Source organism: Xylaria bambusicola (assembly GCF_022495145.1).
Source record: "Xylaria bambusicola strain CBS 139988 unplaced genomic scaffold F5B22scaffold_1, whole genome shotgun sequence".
Taxonomy (NCBI): Eukaryota; Fungi; Ascomycota; class Sordariomycetes; order Xylariales; family Xylariaceae; genus Xylaria; species Xylaria bambusicola.
The window spans coordinates 1,480,433-1,495,131 of NW_025953554.1; the positions used below are offsets into that span (position 1 = coordinate 1,480,433).

General features: G+C 47.2%; 2 protein-coding genes and 2 non-coding genes across 4 annotated transcripts; 2 read left to right on the forward strand and 2 right to left on the reverse strand.

Annotated features, from left to right (window-relative positions):
• Window positions 1-1,670: 1,670 nt before the first annotated feature.
• Window positions 1,671-3,693, reverse strand: F5B22DRAFT_20112 (TLC domain-containing protein). The gene is made up of 2 exons (XM_047969598.1): window positions 2,616-3,693; window positions 1,671-2,545 (listed from the first exon to the last, which is right to left on the reverse strand). The coding sequence occupies exons 1-2, from the start codon at window positions 3,549-3,551 to the stop codon at window positions 2,075-2,077; spliced, it is 1,407 nt and encodes a 468-aa protein (XP_047836494.1). The 5' UTR covers window positions 3,552-3,693; the 3' UTR covers window positions 1,671-2,074.
• A 1,418-nt stretch (window positions 3,694-5,111) lies between these two features.
• F5B22DRAFT_583664 (PalH/RIM21-domain-containing protein) lies at window positions 5,112-8,401 on the reverse strand. The gene has a single exon (XM_047973377.1). It carries the CDS (start codon window positions 7,847-7,849, stop codon window positions 5,642-5,644), a length of 2,208 nt encoding a protein of 735 aa, XP_047836495.1. The 5' UTR covers window positions 7,850-8,401; the 3' UTR covers window positions 5,112-5,641.
• Window positions 8,402-14,112: 5,711 nt separating this feature from the next.
• F5B22DRAFT_t4 lies at window positions 14,113-14,196 on the forward strand. The gene has a single exon. It is a non-coding gene; the product is annotated as a tRNA-Thr (tRNA).
• A 9-nt stretch (window positions 14,197-14,205) lies between these two features.
• Window positions 14,206-14,308, forward strand: F5B22DRAFT_t5. Its single transcript has one exon. It is a non-coding gene; the product is annotated as a tRNA-Glu (tRNA).
• Window positions 14,309-14,699: the final 391 nt, after the last annotated feature.

Here is a 14,699-nt window from a genome sequence, read left to right on the forward strand (position 1 = left end):
GCAATCTAGAGCAGATAGCTGGTAGATTCAGGAGAGTAGATTCCAGTATCCCACTTAGTGCTAGGGAGAAGGTACATTAGAAGACAATTGTGACTTTGAGCGTCTTCAGGCCCAGGCCGAACTATCTGTATATAAGTAATTCTTTTTGTTGACCTGTAACGACTGTAGGGAGACATCTGCTCTGTAACAACGCATGTGAGATCATGGTCCGATCATGCAGTCTGTCTAGAGCAAGCAACCTAGCTTGGTGAAGGAAAGTGTGTGCGAACAGTAGAAGTCCCAGAAGCTTGAATATAGAGTGCGACGAGGTATGGGTGATGCACATGTAGTAAGTCATTGTTAGAGCAATCGCTTGGCTACTTGCTTATGCTTGTATATGTTTGTTGTCCTCGCATCGTTGCCCTCCTACTCCCATCCCCAATGGTCGATATGACTTCACCGGAAACCATAGTATATCTATTTCACGATTCTTAAATCTCATAACTGCTTCTGTGAGAGGAGCTTGTAACAGCAGCTCTCAGCGATTGCATAGATGAAGTAAAGATTTTTTTTATTGAGGGAGGTTAGAAGTGAGCATGTTCAGACTCCTCTGGACTATATAAACCCAGTTCCTTTGTTCTTCCAGATCCTGGCAATTGCTGAGTTTTACTCGTAGCAAGGGGCATGCTATAACTTGTCATTTACTATTCGTACACGCTGCTAACATAGAGCCACTTTGCATCAGACTGAACGCCGAATATGCGCAGTCAAACACTTCAGCATGAACGTACTTTCTTTCAAATAGCCAGGAATCAACAGTTGCCTGCTCAGCCGCATGTAATACATCATATTTGGCCTTGTTATTTCTGTAAAAAGGGCCGGCACGTCAAGAACCAAGTATAGGTGGAGTGTCAAGATTGGTACTGTATAGCATCTGTCGCTGCCCGAGGCCTTCATGCTCTGGCCAGGGCTATACGGGGAGGTGTCTCTTCTCCAAAGTCAGAGGGCTCTCTCCTGGTGCTGAAGCAGAAGGTATATTTGCGTCACATACAGCTGAAATATTTCATGAATAATGTGTGAGGACGACTTCCCTCTATGCGCATGAACAGAGAACAGATACTTCATGTCCCTTGATCCGTACAGTTCACAAGTGACCACTTGGCCATACACTTTCAACACCTTGGTTCAAGAGTCGTAGCATAGGGCACTAGTGATTAGAAGGCGACCGAGATTAGCACGCCACCGAACCAAAGGGGTAACAATTCAAGCCTTCTTTCGGGAAGTCCATCCCTTACCTCGGTATTACGTGATCAAGAAAGTATAATGCAACGACAATCTGCATTGAAACTTATACAAGCCTCTGGGTTCAAACATGCTACAAAGGAGTCTGATACAAGTAAATTTGGAGCATTGCTCCAAGCACTCCTAGAGGGATCTTAAGATCTCATTCCAATTTCCCAGACCCAAAGATTTCATTGACACGTCACTGCAAAACAAGAGAGTTGTATATGATAGGCGTGGCCACTGAATTTTTTCCAATTAATTATTATTTAGATTGTAGTGATGATACAGGGAGCCCAAGTTGAATAATCTGCTCACGGCGTGTCTCCATCCACCCTGCCTCTTTCCTCATCAGCGTGGTCTTGAATCTTTTAATCGTTAATTCTTTATCATCATGTTTTAACTGATAGTACCAGCCCCCCGCGATAGATGAATAACACGTTATGACGAGCTGTGAGACCTGGTGCGAAGTTCCTAATATGAACAACGACCACATACTTTCCGTTCGCATATGAAGATCGTTGCCCCCTTTCAATTTTCCCCGCTGGTGAGTTGGTCCTACTTCACACTGCTGAGGGTTGTGCGCCACTTCCACCTTCGGCAGACTTATATATTTGTCTGTGAGTCTGCGTGGACATTCTTCTGATTTGGCATCAAGCATTAGACCTGAAGTGTCCTCTGAATTTGAATACACAGGGTTTCCCCGAACAGACACTGCGTGCCCCCTCATATTGTACATGTTGCTCTGCTGCATGCTTCATGGGCAAGCCCTTAGCGAGATCGTAAGGGAAGTAATCGTTGTAATCAGCCGGACTTATCGTGCTGATTTCTTAGAGACGCTTCCGTTTGCGCGACTCATTACGTTGCCATTAGTATGATCATGCACACCAGTGGCGTGACCGTTCGTCAAAGACTTTGTCGCAGCACGTTTCTCATTGCTAGCTTCAATCTCCTCTGTCTCAGACGCTTCAGCCTCGGATCGATCGTCCTCAGCTGTTTGGTAAACAACAAAACGGTAGGCAATTCTGACAATGAAGAACCACCAGAACAGGTTCAGAGCCTGAAGTGAAGAAAGCAATGCAAGTGTAATGACAAAAGAGATATCACACTTGTACTGCTGGGTTTCCCAGTTGAGCTCATATGGACCAACCGTCTTGAACTCCGTGAAGAGGGACCAGATGATGCGAAGATTGAGGTAGTGTCGTAAATAGGCCCAGACACACATAAAGACAAAAAAGTAAGGCCCAGTAGACCAATGGTCTATGTAGTTGAGAGTCTTCGAAGTCTATTCCAAATTGATTAGCTTATGTTCTGTCCTAGTTTGTTCGGTTGACTTTGTAGGATTTCCTACTTACCGCTAAAAAGAAATCGCTGATATCGTGGGTTATGTAGACGGCAAGACCCATGTAAGTGAAATGGAACCGATAGCTAAGGCCAATCAGGGCCAAGCTGACAATGTGGTGTCCAACAAGTTCCTTGAAGTCCTTTCTCCGTTCCTCCAAGCCTAGGAGTAAAACGATAGCCTGCTGAGCCCAGTATGCGGCCTGGAATAGATAGTAGAATTTGAAGTCGGCGGCGTGGGTCTTGTGGGGGAAATTCTCGTACATAGCACGGGTATTGAAGTACCAGATCGGGGTGTTCTTCATGACATACATGCCAGCAGGGCCGAGAAAGCCAAAGTAGATGGCTGTGTACAATTGCTCCATGAACCGAGATTGTTTGGCGCGAGATTTTAACCCGGCTTTCTTGGCCAAGGGGCGTAAGAACTCTTGCATGATGAATTCACGAGTGAAAGACAATACAATGGTGTAGAAAGTAACAAAAGCAATATCCCAAGGGCCTTTGCCATATTGAGGCGGTGTACTGGGATCGACACCTGGTTCGAGAGGTAGCTTGTAGGAAAGGAAGATGAAGCGGTGAACCGGGTTCGATTCGGTAGGGTTGACGGCATAAAGAGTGCCAAAGATGGACAGAAAGATTAGGGGCAGAACCCAGGTGTGCTTGAGGGCGAAATGCTTGAAGCGGCGTAGCATAGAGCGAGCCTTGCGACGTTTGAGGCCACGTCTTACATTGCCATCAGCGACTGACGACCTCGGAGGAGAGGGAGGGGCATTGCTCTGCAAACTCGCAAGGCTTGCTTGAAGACTGGGAGCGCCGGTATCACCGGCCCGTATCTCGGCCGGCAGCCCGCTTGACTTTCTAGGTCGACGGCGGGCGGCGGTCTGCTCTGGGGTGGAGCGCAGCGGCTCCGCGGAGGTATTGAAAGGGGGGAAGGGCTCTGAAGATGCCATGTTGACAATAAGCGCGAATAGCCAAGTTCAAGCCCGTCCGAGATCAAGTCGGCACGGATACCACAATGGTTCGAATCGGCTTCAATTGATGATTGAGGATCAGGTTCGCGGGAATAGGCGGACGAGCTGCGGATTCTCTAGACCGACTCCGTACAGGTAGATCAAGAGCTGGCTTTTCTTTACACGTATTCCGGATAATTGTCGAGTTTTCTTGGGATGGTTATAGTAATGATCGAGCGATGTCAAACCAAAGATGCTAAAGGAGTGAAGTCACCTAGGAATGATCATAGCACTAAGCTACAGCGCGCGCTGCGATAACGTTCGCGGTTGAGTCGGGACAGGCAGGCAGTACGAGTATCAGAAAAGTAAAATAAAACGGAGAAGGTGCATGCAATGCAATGCGCAATGCAATACAAGAGAGGGACACAGAGAGACAGAGAGAGGAATAGCGGCAGTAGGCAGCACGTCACGAGAGTTGAAGACTTTATTGAGGTGGTGATTCTCGATAAGGAGGCAGGAAATTGGCTGTCGATTAAATCGATTAATTTTTGCTCGGCGGCGAGGAAGTGAGACCCCGTTTCAGTCCCACCCGTGTCACGCCTATGGCTGTTTGATTGGGCTGCCCGCCGTAGCCTACCCACCTTAGTACCTACATGTACCTAGATAGACACCTACCCAAGTGCATAGGTAGCGTATAGTGCCATTTCCCAGTACCTGTACTTTGCAATTCACTCCGCTAATTCCGCCTAACAACGCCCACCACTTACCTAGAGTACATGTACTGATATGTACATACATTACCTAACATCATGTAAGTATGTATGTCTGATGATTTGCATCGGCCATGGCTACTACATGCTCGCAGCACTGTAAGATATCCCATATCCCATAAGCCTATTTCTAAATACATAGAAACATACATGAACATAGAATGAGAAATTGACGCGGGAAAGCAAGGGGCCCTGTTGGAAATTCGAGCCACCGCATTGGTCCAGAAAAATAGATATGTAGCCGAGAACAAACAAGTCTCAGTTAAAGTCATATACCCATTCGCCTATGCAGATGCAACAAGAATTCTGCCGGTAGCACGTGAAATACATGGATGGGCAACAGGAAAGTATAAAAGTAGCTACGGACATACCTACATATGTATGTAAGTCTTGAATATAAGTAATGTACGTACTAGATGTATAGTTTCAGCTTGCTCCAAACTTGAATGGAGGCTGACGTTAGAAGCCTTATCTTACAATCTCAGGGATATTTCTAAGTAGCTCAACGATAACGAGATCCGACCTCCTATACCCCAGAAAGGATATTTAAAACATGAATGATACTGTAGGTACAAGAGCAAGCTGGCAGGGCTAGGCGACAATCTTACCGCAAGTATCATGATATTTACTTAGGTAAATAGATACAGTACTTGAAGACACCGTCGGGGATTATTAATAGTGCGCGGAAGCGTAATCGGTGTAGCTGAGCTAAAACCTTGCTAGCGAAGTACATGTAGAATTATTTGATAAGATCCAAGATATATTCACACTAACGGACAGATTTAGCGTCGGGCATTAGGCCACTTCAATCATCAGGGCAGACAGACATGACCGAGAGCGAGTCAGTACACCAACCAATAGCGATAGCTGTTTGGCCAGCTGAGTAGAAATAGGGGTCCAAGGCCCTTCAGTGGATTGATTCAAGAAGTTATCTAATATTTCACAAGTAACAAACTGCAAGTACTGCATGAGGGGCTACGCGAGACCTGGCATGCGACCATTGATGCTTTGAAGAGTTGAAAGATGGAACACTCCTTGGTGAGAGATTATGTACATGAGCCCTCTCTGGGCCGCCAATATACAGCTTCGATTTATATTCGCCTATATCACTATGTTATACCTGGTATCCAAGGGTCCAAGAAAAGACAGCCCATTTTGACCCCTATAACTCCAGTCAATGCCGCTTGCAAAAAGTCCATGAGAAATACGAAATCCATGCGCCGCGCTATCATATCGTCGTAAATTCAGCAAGTCTAATCCCCAAGGTAGAGCCAACGTAGATCAGGTCGCTCATAATGGCCCACCTGATTTGAGCTGATTCTATACCATATCATCAGCCTGTCGCCGTTCGACCAACCCTGCATTTTGCCGGTCCCCATCCACGACATCAGAGCTAGAGCCGCTGTGGCGCGTATCGGAAGAGTTATGGGGCGATGTATTACTGCGGTCAGGAATATTGGACAACGGTGGTCTCATGTTTTGCGCGGCTCCACTATAGCTTCCGGTTCGGCGGGTAGATGGACGCGAGATCGTTGTGTGTGATCTGAGGTTGCTATCCTCGGTACTTTGGTTAGAAGGCTCAGATGAAGCTGGTGCTGACCCGATTCTTTCCTCTTCTAACAACCGACCCAAAGCTGCTCCACGCCGTGGCGGGGCGGGAATGACAGTGACTGGTAAACTGTTTGTATCAGGTGTTGGGCGTATGCGTTGAAGGACTCTCTCAGCTTGCGTAGCAGCAATATCCTCTATTCGACTTCGTAAATCCCACCTTGATAAGCTTTCATGATCTCGCTTTGGCGTGTCTGATTTTGGCATAGTATGTGGTAGGACCTCTGCGGGGGGATCACGACTCCTGCGATGGAATAGGTTCGAAGGTAACCAGGAGTCCCAGCGCTTGCCAGTTTCAGCATTTGGTCCTTCCGATCTTGTAGTAATGGAACCTTGTTGTTGCAATGTCGGTATCGAGATGGAAACATGTGACTCAGTCTTTTCCATCGCCGCACCTGAATTTGAGGAAGCCACGGTGTCCCCTCTGGACAATGGTCGAATCCTATCATCTGTGGTCCTAGAAGCAGTCTCGGTCAGAGGTTGATACCGAACCCGATATATCGTGCTATCGGCACTAGCTGTGTCCGTTCTACTGACGGGCGTAATTGCTGGAGGTGGGCGAGATGGCCAAAGTGGCGGTTGTAGAAACCGACCCGTTTCTCTACTAGTTGTTGAAGCTTGCGGGGTCGCACCCCGTTGTGCCCCATTATCTGATTTTGAGCGATAGCGCTTCGCGATGGATGACATTGCAGGCCAGGGGACAGAAGAGGATGTAGCTCCTTCATCCCCATTACCCGCATCACTATTGTTTTTGAAGTTCTTCCTTCGGCGAGGCCATGTAAGGTCCGAAGGCGTCATATCTATCATCTCATCACCATCGAATACCTCACGGCCCAGAACGCCATCTTTCTTTTCTTCGCGTTCTAGTGCTTCGATACGCTCCACCCATTCCCACACAATAACACTTGCTGCTGCCGCACCAGCCCACCTCACATACTCGCCCCATCCAGTAAAATTCGGTTTCGCGATATCCAGTACGAAGAAAACGACCGGTACCAATAAAGAAACGATTGAAAGTGCGGCCATTAGAGAAATGTTCTTCATCAGAGGATGATAAAAAGCGTATCGCTTCTTCGTCAGTGCGTAGTAGATAACCCACGCAGCATACAGCAGGCCAAGTGATAGTTGAAATAGATAGCTGAGCGCCGGGACCGCCTCAGTGAACTGACGCGGCTTATAGTTATTGGAGCCCATGAACTGAAAGCTGTTGAGGGCACCAAAGATGACATCGAGGCTAATAAGCGCAAAGGCTGTCCATTTGATAATAATCTTCTCGCGCTGGCGCGGAAATAGGCGGATTAGTGTTTGCGCTTGTGCCAACCAAAGGAAGGTATCCGAAATGAGCTGGATCGTTTTGAGCTGCGTCCCACCAAGTACACGCTCTTGTAATCTATGGACATCCTGATAACCCTGGTAGTATTGCTCCTCGGCAACACGAAAGGTATCAACAGTTGCGATAGTAAGTGACACGGCAACGAGGAGCGTGGCAACCTTCTGAAGCCATGGACGGCCACCAATTGTGATGCCATTTGAATGGCCATTAGTAAAGCCACGGCGTCCCAAAGTAACAACACCTCCATCTAAAAAGGACCTCGGGACGATCACAAGCATGATAAAGAGCATGTAGGCAAGAACAGTGGTAGCAGCAAGCGCATAGCATTGCGGGAAAATGGTTTCATAGAAGTAAGGTCGAAAATCAGAATATTCGGGTGAGCCCAATGGGTCAGTAGTCTCATCGGTGCTCACGCCGCCAGTGACAATAATGGCACGATGGGCTAAATCTGTGGCTGTCGCACAGGGTGGAAAGTAAACGGCACTCTCAGCGAGCATCGTAGGCGTGGCGCCCACGAGGGACAGGACGCCGCCTGCTGCTACTGTAAGCGGCGCGCAGGCCGTCGACATACTCAATGTCGTGGTCATGGAGATTATGGGAAGACCCGAGATGAGGAATGGTTCCAAAGTGGCTTCGGGGACTATTGGACCGGGCGCGGCCACGAGGGATCGACCAAAAAGCGTGCTATCTCACAACGTCCGCCATGGAATGAGAGAATGGCCCTTTCGAGGGCTTCGAGAAGCACGCGGTTAGGATGTTTTATCGGACCACTTCGTCCTCGTGTGGGAGGGTTCGCCTATCCCGAAGTCTCCAGAAAGACGGCTCGTCGAGGTTCTGCAGCGCTTGCGCTCTTTCCGTATCGCGTCCAAGTCAGGGTAATATACGAACTATGTCAAGTTTCCCCCTCGCAGGAGGTTAGACGTCGTCCTATCGTCGTCGTAGGGTTTATTGCAGCGCGCGGTTGGATTCGAGGGTTCGAGAAGATGGTTGGAGGCTGGGCGCCGAGAAAGCAAGATCGTTAAGACTTGGTAACGGGAGACAGGAGAGGTGCCAGGGAAATGGGCTGGCCTGGGTATGGGGGGAGAATCAGTGTATGGTGGCAGTGACCAGGGTGGGGCCGCTTGCTTGCTTACTTATAGTACTTTCAGTCCCGCCCACCACCTCCCTTCTGCCCCCTGTGGCCAGGCCAAAACTACGCACTGGGTACATCTGGCATTGGGTACCCATTTTCTTCACCTACTGGTACCAGAACCTGCTAAGACGACTGCCTCGACTAGAAATGTGCAGAATAATACAGTACCTACACATACAGTATTGTCCAGCCGTATGGCATAAGCCGCGTGCAGTACTCAGTACTCTCGTGGTGCCGGTGGCCGATTCTTACATGCTCTTGATCTAGTATTTCGAGACCTCGTCAATAGAACAAAGTAGAGAGACGCAATCCCAAGTCATTTTCGCCTCCGGCGTATTTCATATCTACATACCTATGTACTGTACACAGTGACATGAAGTCTAGTGGTATTATTGTGTGGAGGGTGAAACGCTGGGAACCAGAGTAGCCGAGTTCTGACCGGCATGTTGGTTTCGACGCGTTGCAGCGAGATCACGAAGTTATTGCGCAGCAACTGCCCATATTAAGAGAGCAGATCCAAAGGAACAAACCCGTATGAACAAAGCGTAGATTGGTCGGGCCAGAAAACAACATACCTGTATGTACGAATACCTACAAAGTCTTCACCTACGAAGACCTCCAGATTGTGGACGTTGATCAAGGGCCGTACCCTCAGCTCCTCGGACTGATCCCTGAACAAGTTAGTGTGGTATGGGTACGATGAGCAGATGAGCAACAGGATGGACGGTTGAGTGCTTATGGTAAGGTCTTATTTCAAATTGATGGTGGTGTAGTACTTATGGAATACAGATAAATCCCTAGCCTAGCTGGGTACCTAACATACCTAAGTATGTACGGTAGGATAATAGACGCGCATAAAATACGTCGTATTTCTACGGAGTGAGGGTACTCTTCATCTAGTACAGTGCAGAGCTTACTGTAGGTATATGCAGCTCCTTGTAAAAGAGAGACAGAGAGAGAGAGAGAGAGAGAAAACCATCAGCATTCCCGCATACGCCTACTTTACCTACCTCTGACCTACTATGTAAGTATCTAGCAGACCAGACCACTGAGTGAATTATTATCGAAGAAGTAGGTACCTAATCATATCCCGGCAGTTGGCAGTTGAGCAGACCCGCGAAAGACAACCTTGGAAATACCTAGGACGGCAGTTTTCGAATCTCATCTTGGCTGTGGTTGAAGATCACCCACCCTGCCTATCTACGTAATAATGCATCACTCGATCTGAGCATTGATGATGGTGGCATGTTTATCCTTTTTCACATACTACATACTTAAGTACATACCCGAGATACCATCCTATTTCCTCTCCCACTTGTGACACCCTCGACATCCCATTCTTCAAAAGGCCCTAGATCACTAGTAGAGCTGTTATTGTACTTAACTACTGAGTATGCGCTTCGTTAGCGAGCGGCCTTGATAGGCGAGACAGGAAAGAGCTCGAGAGATCATAAAGTGGTACCTACGAAGTATACCTACCCACTTCCAGAATTCTCATTTGCTCGACGCGGGGTGCTAATTCATCTGGACACCCTGGGATCTGTATGGTTGATTCCTTCATCGAAAGGAGATCCGCAACTCCCCCGGCCAGATCTTGTTTTCTCCCTGCGCATCAACATTGCCCAGACGTTGCCCTGCTATATTCTGCAAATGCAATAGAATACCGTATGTACTGTCCTTATACCTACACTTGTGGGTTGCTTCCCGTTCCCCGCAACGAGCCGGAATACCTAGCCCACATGATCAGTGCGCGAAGCTCATCGCCAAGAGGCTTGGACTCGAGAGTGCCCAGGCTTCCAAACCTCCCGCAGACTCCCGCTACCCCAGCTTTCTTCTTCTCGAGTACCTAGGTATCTTCATGCTGTACTACAGTAGCTGCCCGCTAGACCGCTTGTCAGATACCTATTCCCTCCAATGAGTCGTCTTCTGCCGTTGGCAGAGGCGTTCACATCTCAGACAGCAGCCAGTCGATGCACTTGCCGCCCGTCGGCAACTTGCTTGGCAAAGCTTGTCACTCGTGGACGCATAGTTAAGCATCACTTGAGGCGATTGATCGTTCCCGTTACCCGTCTTGGCCAGTTCTGTCTGCCTATGGATCAACGGCAAGGTGTCAAGCGGTTACTACCCAGAAGACAGCGGCAGTCCAAGATGAAAAGACGAAGCAACAACACGGACGGGTAAGGGTCGATGGGTCACGACGACATCCTCTCGCGCGGCTAAGTCACAGCCGCACGAATCTGGCATCTGCCGTTCTCCGCTAACCATAGATCAACATACTATTTGAATGATACGTTTCACTCCACCAACTGCTCTATGCCCAATACTTCTACCCGCCCCGGTGGAGTGTTGGATACAGCGTTGGAGTACATACAATTGCTGCCTACACCCACTATGATGATAGCTCAAGTACATTTACGACACTACACCGGGCAGAAATCTGTGCGGAGACTGCAGCACGAAAGGTGCTCGGGTGGGGTAACTCTGGTGCTTGAATAACCTCAATACGAATGGCATCAATTATTTACCCAGCTTGGCTACGTAGAACAAGTCATCTTGGAAGCCTCCATTGGTCAAAGCCCGTTCATCAGATCAACATCCCGTGTCTGTGCGATCGGCAGCTATTTCGCGCAACAAAGTGATTTTTGAGAGGACGAACACCCCGCTAGCTCCGTGTAACCGGTCGAATTTCGGGCTGGAATTGCGGTTGCAGATTGGACGTAGGCCGACAGGCGTCATATGATTAACATAATGAGGACGATATGCATGTCTCTCGCATGCGTGTACTAATGCCTTGGCAATCATACAGCTCAGGCATCGTTAGCAGAATGATGAGGTTAGCCATCAGGCAGTCAATCACACTCTAAAACATTCGATGCACGGAGTATGTGTCACCTTCAACAACCCTATCACCGCTATTCTTTACGTAAGGAGCAAAGCGTATATGGCATTCTTTCTGTGAGAAAAGTTCTAAACTGTGACTCTTGTGTACAGTGGCTTGGCTAAATTAATACCACTTTGCAAGGTATGAAGATACAAATGTAGAATAGCTACAACAGCCTGGTAAGCTACACGGTGCTTATTATTTTGATCTCAATAGTTCGACTCATAATGACTCTGTAATTTAATGGGCTTGTCATGATGAGGATTTTACTTGATAGATTAGGTTCGAGAAGTTTATAATAATGCGCTTATGCAGCCTAGGGTCAATCGGATTTCAAAATAAACAATAATAAGCAGCTCAAGCATATTCTAAAATTGACCGCCCAGCTTTGAAGAACGGTATATTATGTTGAAACAGACAGTGTTGAGGATTGCGCCAGATATGTGTCATCACAAAATACTCTGCGTGCCTAAGTCATAAGTCGTAGCGCCAACGATGTGAGCGAGTGTTTACTAGGAAAATGGGATATTTATATTAGGCTCTCTTTCTTTCTCTCGTCTGGGGGGCTGTTCATTCAATTAAGCATCAGCTCACCGAGAGGCTGCGCCCGTTGGATTTGTACCCTATAGTAAGAACCAGACGAAAATACATGTTACAACTTTCTCCTACATTGTATACTCTTTACTACACCCTGATAGCAACTCTATGGCCAACTCATGAACCTACCATCCTGGACACATTTTGCTCCTCCTCCGTTATCAGAGTTTCTTCTCAGCCGATCTCAACCATAGTGACCCGATCACCGACACCAAGCAACAGGCGAGGTTCAGGCTGCAGACATCATGAAATCTCCATTGATAATTGTCAACGGCCCAAATATGCTGTAGAACTCGAGTAGGAAGGTATCGAGGATGCCCTGATCCTCATTTTCCACCGTACAATTCGTGTTCCCTACAACAAGAGAGACATCAACTCGCTACCTCCAGGCCGGGGACGATTCCAAAATTGTCCAGTCCAGGCTATTTCTTCCCCCGTAAGTTCCTCTACCGCCGCTACCACCTATTATATTCTTATTCTCTGTTGTTCTTTGGACTATAAGATTTTCTACCGTGACCTTTCACTAACGTAAATCAGGACTACATCCAAGAAATGCCAGCTGAGGTGGCTGAGAAATCTGGCATTTCCCTAGTTGTGTGCCAGTGGGAGACAATATGGATCAACTTCCATCTCGTCTACCCTTGCCCATCAAGGTTTTTACAGGCGGTATCAACTCTATTTCTAGACCGCCGGTGGGCTAGCGAGGAGAGAAAATACTCAGCCGGGCAGGCTTGACTCAAAACTATATCATCGTGCCCAGTCAACCTTGGCTCGACGGCATCAACCGCAAAGACGGCACGGACGACCAATGTGTTGCACAATTGAAAGGGTGCCGGCTACTCAATTGAAGAGCATATCACGGGAAATACGCCGCTGGGGGCATTCAGGTCGAGATCATTCCTATACAATGCGAGTTTCTAACGACCCTGGATGTGTGCTACAAGACTTGTCGTAAATACGAACTCAAACAAGCAATGAATCTTAACCAAAACTGCTTGAAAGTATCTTCCACCTGGCAAGATCTGAAGCCGGTTCTGAAGCGGGAGCTTGACACCGCAGTTGACGAGCAGATGCTAAATCCTCAGAGCAGTTGGAATCAGTTCGTACCTATGGAACATCATAATCGAATTGGTGCATGCAATTTCCCACCTGGCTTCACTCTGAGTGTCAGCCATAAACGGAGCGATCTAAGAGGACCTGACGAAGACTTGACTAGTGTCATGGCCGAGTATGCAATGCAATATAAACATATTACAAGTAAGGGGTCATTCTAATTTGATCACATTATCAAGGAGAAGCGGGCTATGGCCGCGAGATTCGCTTACACGCCTGCCCTAAATGTACATCGCCGTCATCGGCGGCTACAAGTCTATTTGCAGACTCGTTGGCTCCCCGCGTCTAGAATACTAATGTGAGTGGCATCGGTTTTGAGCGCAGATTGCGATCTTGAGATAAGGCCGCCGCAGACAACAGAATCGATCTAATCTGATGTAACCTTTAGTCGGGAGCGTCTTAAAAAAAGTTAGCGGTAGTATTTAGGAGCAGCCATGGGACACGTGCATCAATAAATGCTAAAGAGAAGAAAAGGGGAAGGGAAAAATGAAGAAACGGGAGTATTGACGGAGGAGGAAAGACAAGTCATGTTAAGGGGAGGACAGAGCGTTTGATGTAGGGAAGGATGAAGGCAGATAGACTTGCAAGAGATAGAGGTCATCATATTGACTTACTCGCGGAGTTTTCCATATCGTGTCTGATCTATTTGACTATCCTTGTCATCCGCTAGGCAAGATGAATGAATGTTTTGTCTAGGTAACAGAGATTATACCCATCCCACAAATACTTGATACACCGAAAAAGAACCATGACTAGTCGTTACTACTACATGTATACTATGGCGCCTACAACTAATATCTCGAAACAAGATGAAGGATATTAGTGAATTTTAGGGAACTTGCTTCTACGTTAAGTGGCTTTCACTTTAAGTTTAACCACTAATCAGTCTTTATCTACTCTCGTTATAAACTCGGCTGGTGTATGCAGAAAATAAGAGACTGAGTAAGATTTATAAAAACTGCTGACGAATCATAGTCTTGCTCATACCTAATAGGAACCCTTCGACAAGTCAGGAATCGAGCAACGGAAATTCAAGCATTAAAATTGGGAGATAATATCGTTGCTCATGTAAACCTCAGATTAGCTATATAATTAATGTCAGCGGATGATCGTGAATAACAAGCATTGCCCGCTTGGCTAAGTGGTATAGCGTGTCACTAGTACTCCTAGATGTCATGACAAGATCAGCGGTTCGATTCCGCTAGTGGGCATCCATCTTCTCCGAATTGGTGTAGTGGCTAACATTTGACGCTCTCAGCTAGATCATATCTGTGATCTTGTGGCAGCCCCGTCAAGCCCGGGGTTCGATTCCCCGATTCGGAGGCAATTCACTTTTGGTACATGCTGGGGGGTGTATTCAAATTTTTTATCCTCTTTTCTTTTGGCGTTTATGAAAATAGATGCACAACATGATGGATAGCGGTTTGTAGAGTAGCATTAGTTACTATTTTGCCCGATTCAAGATAGAATTTGAAGTTGGCTTGGTTAGGTGGTGGTTGTAGTAATAATATATATAATAAATACATGCCTTGACATTCAATACACAGCCGAAAGATCTTTCCATCTTGAATACTTGATTTCTACACATACATGCTACATTGTACATATACATATGTTGCTGCTCTTAAGCGTTGGTTAGTCATATTTTAATATAATCAAAATTGGTAGTGCAAGCCCTTCTTGAGGGTGTATTAATTGCATGGCATGTATGTAT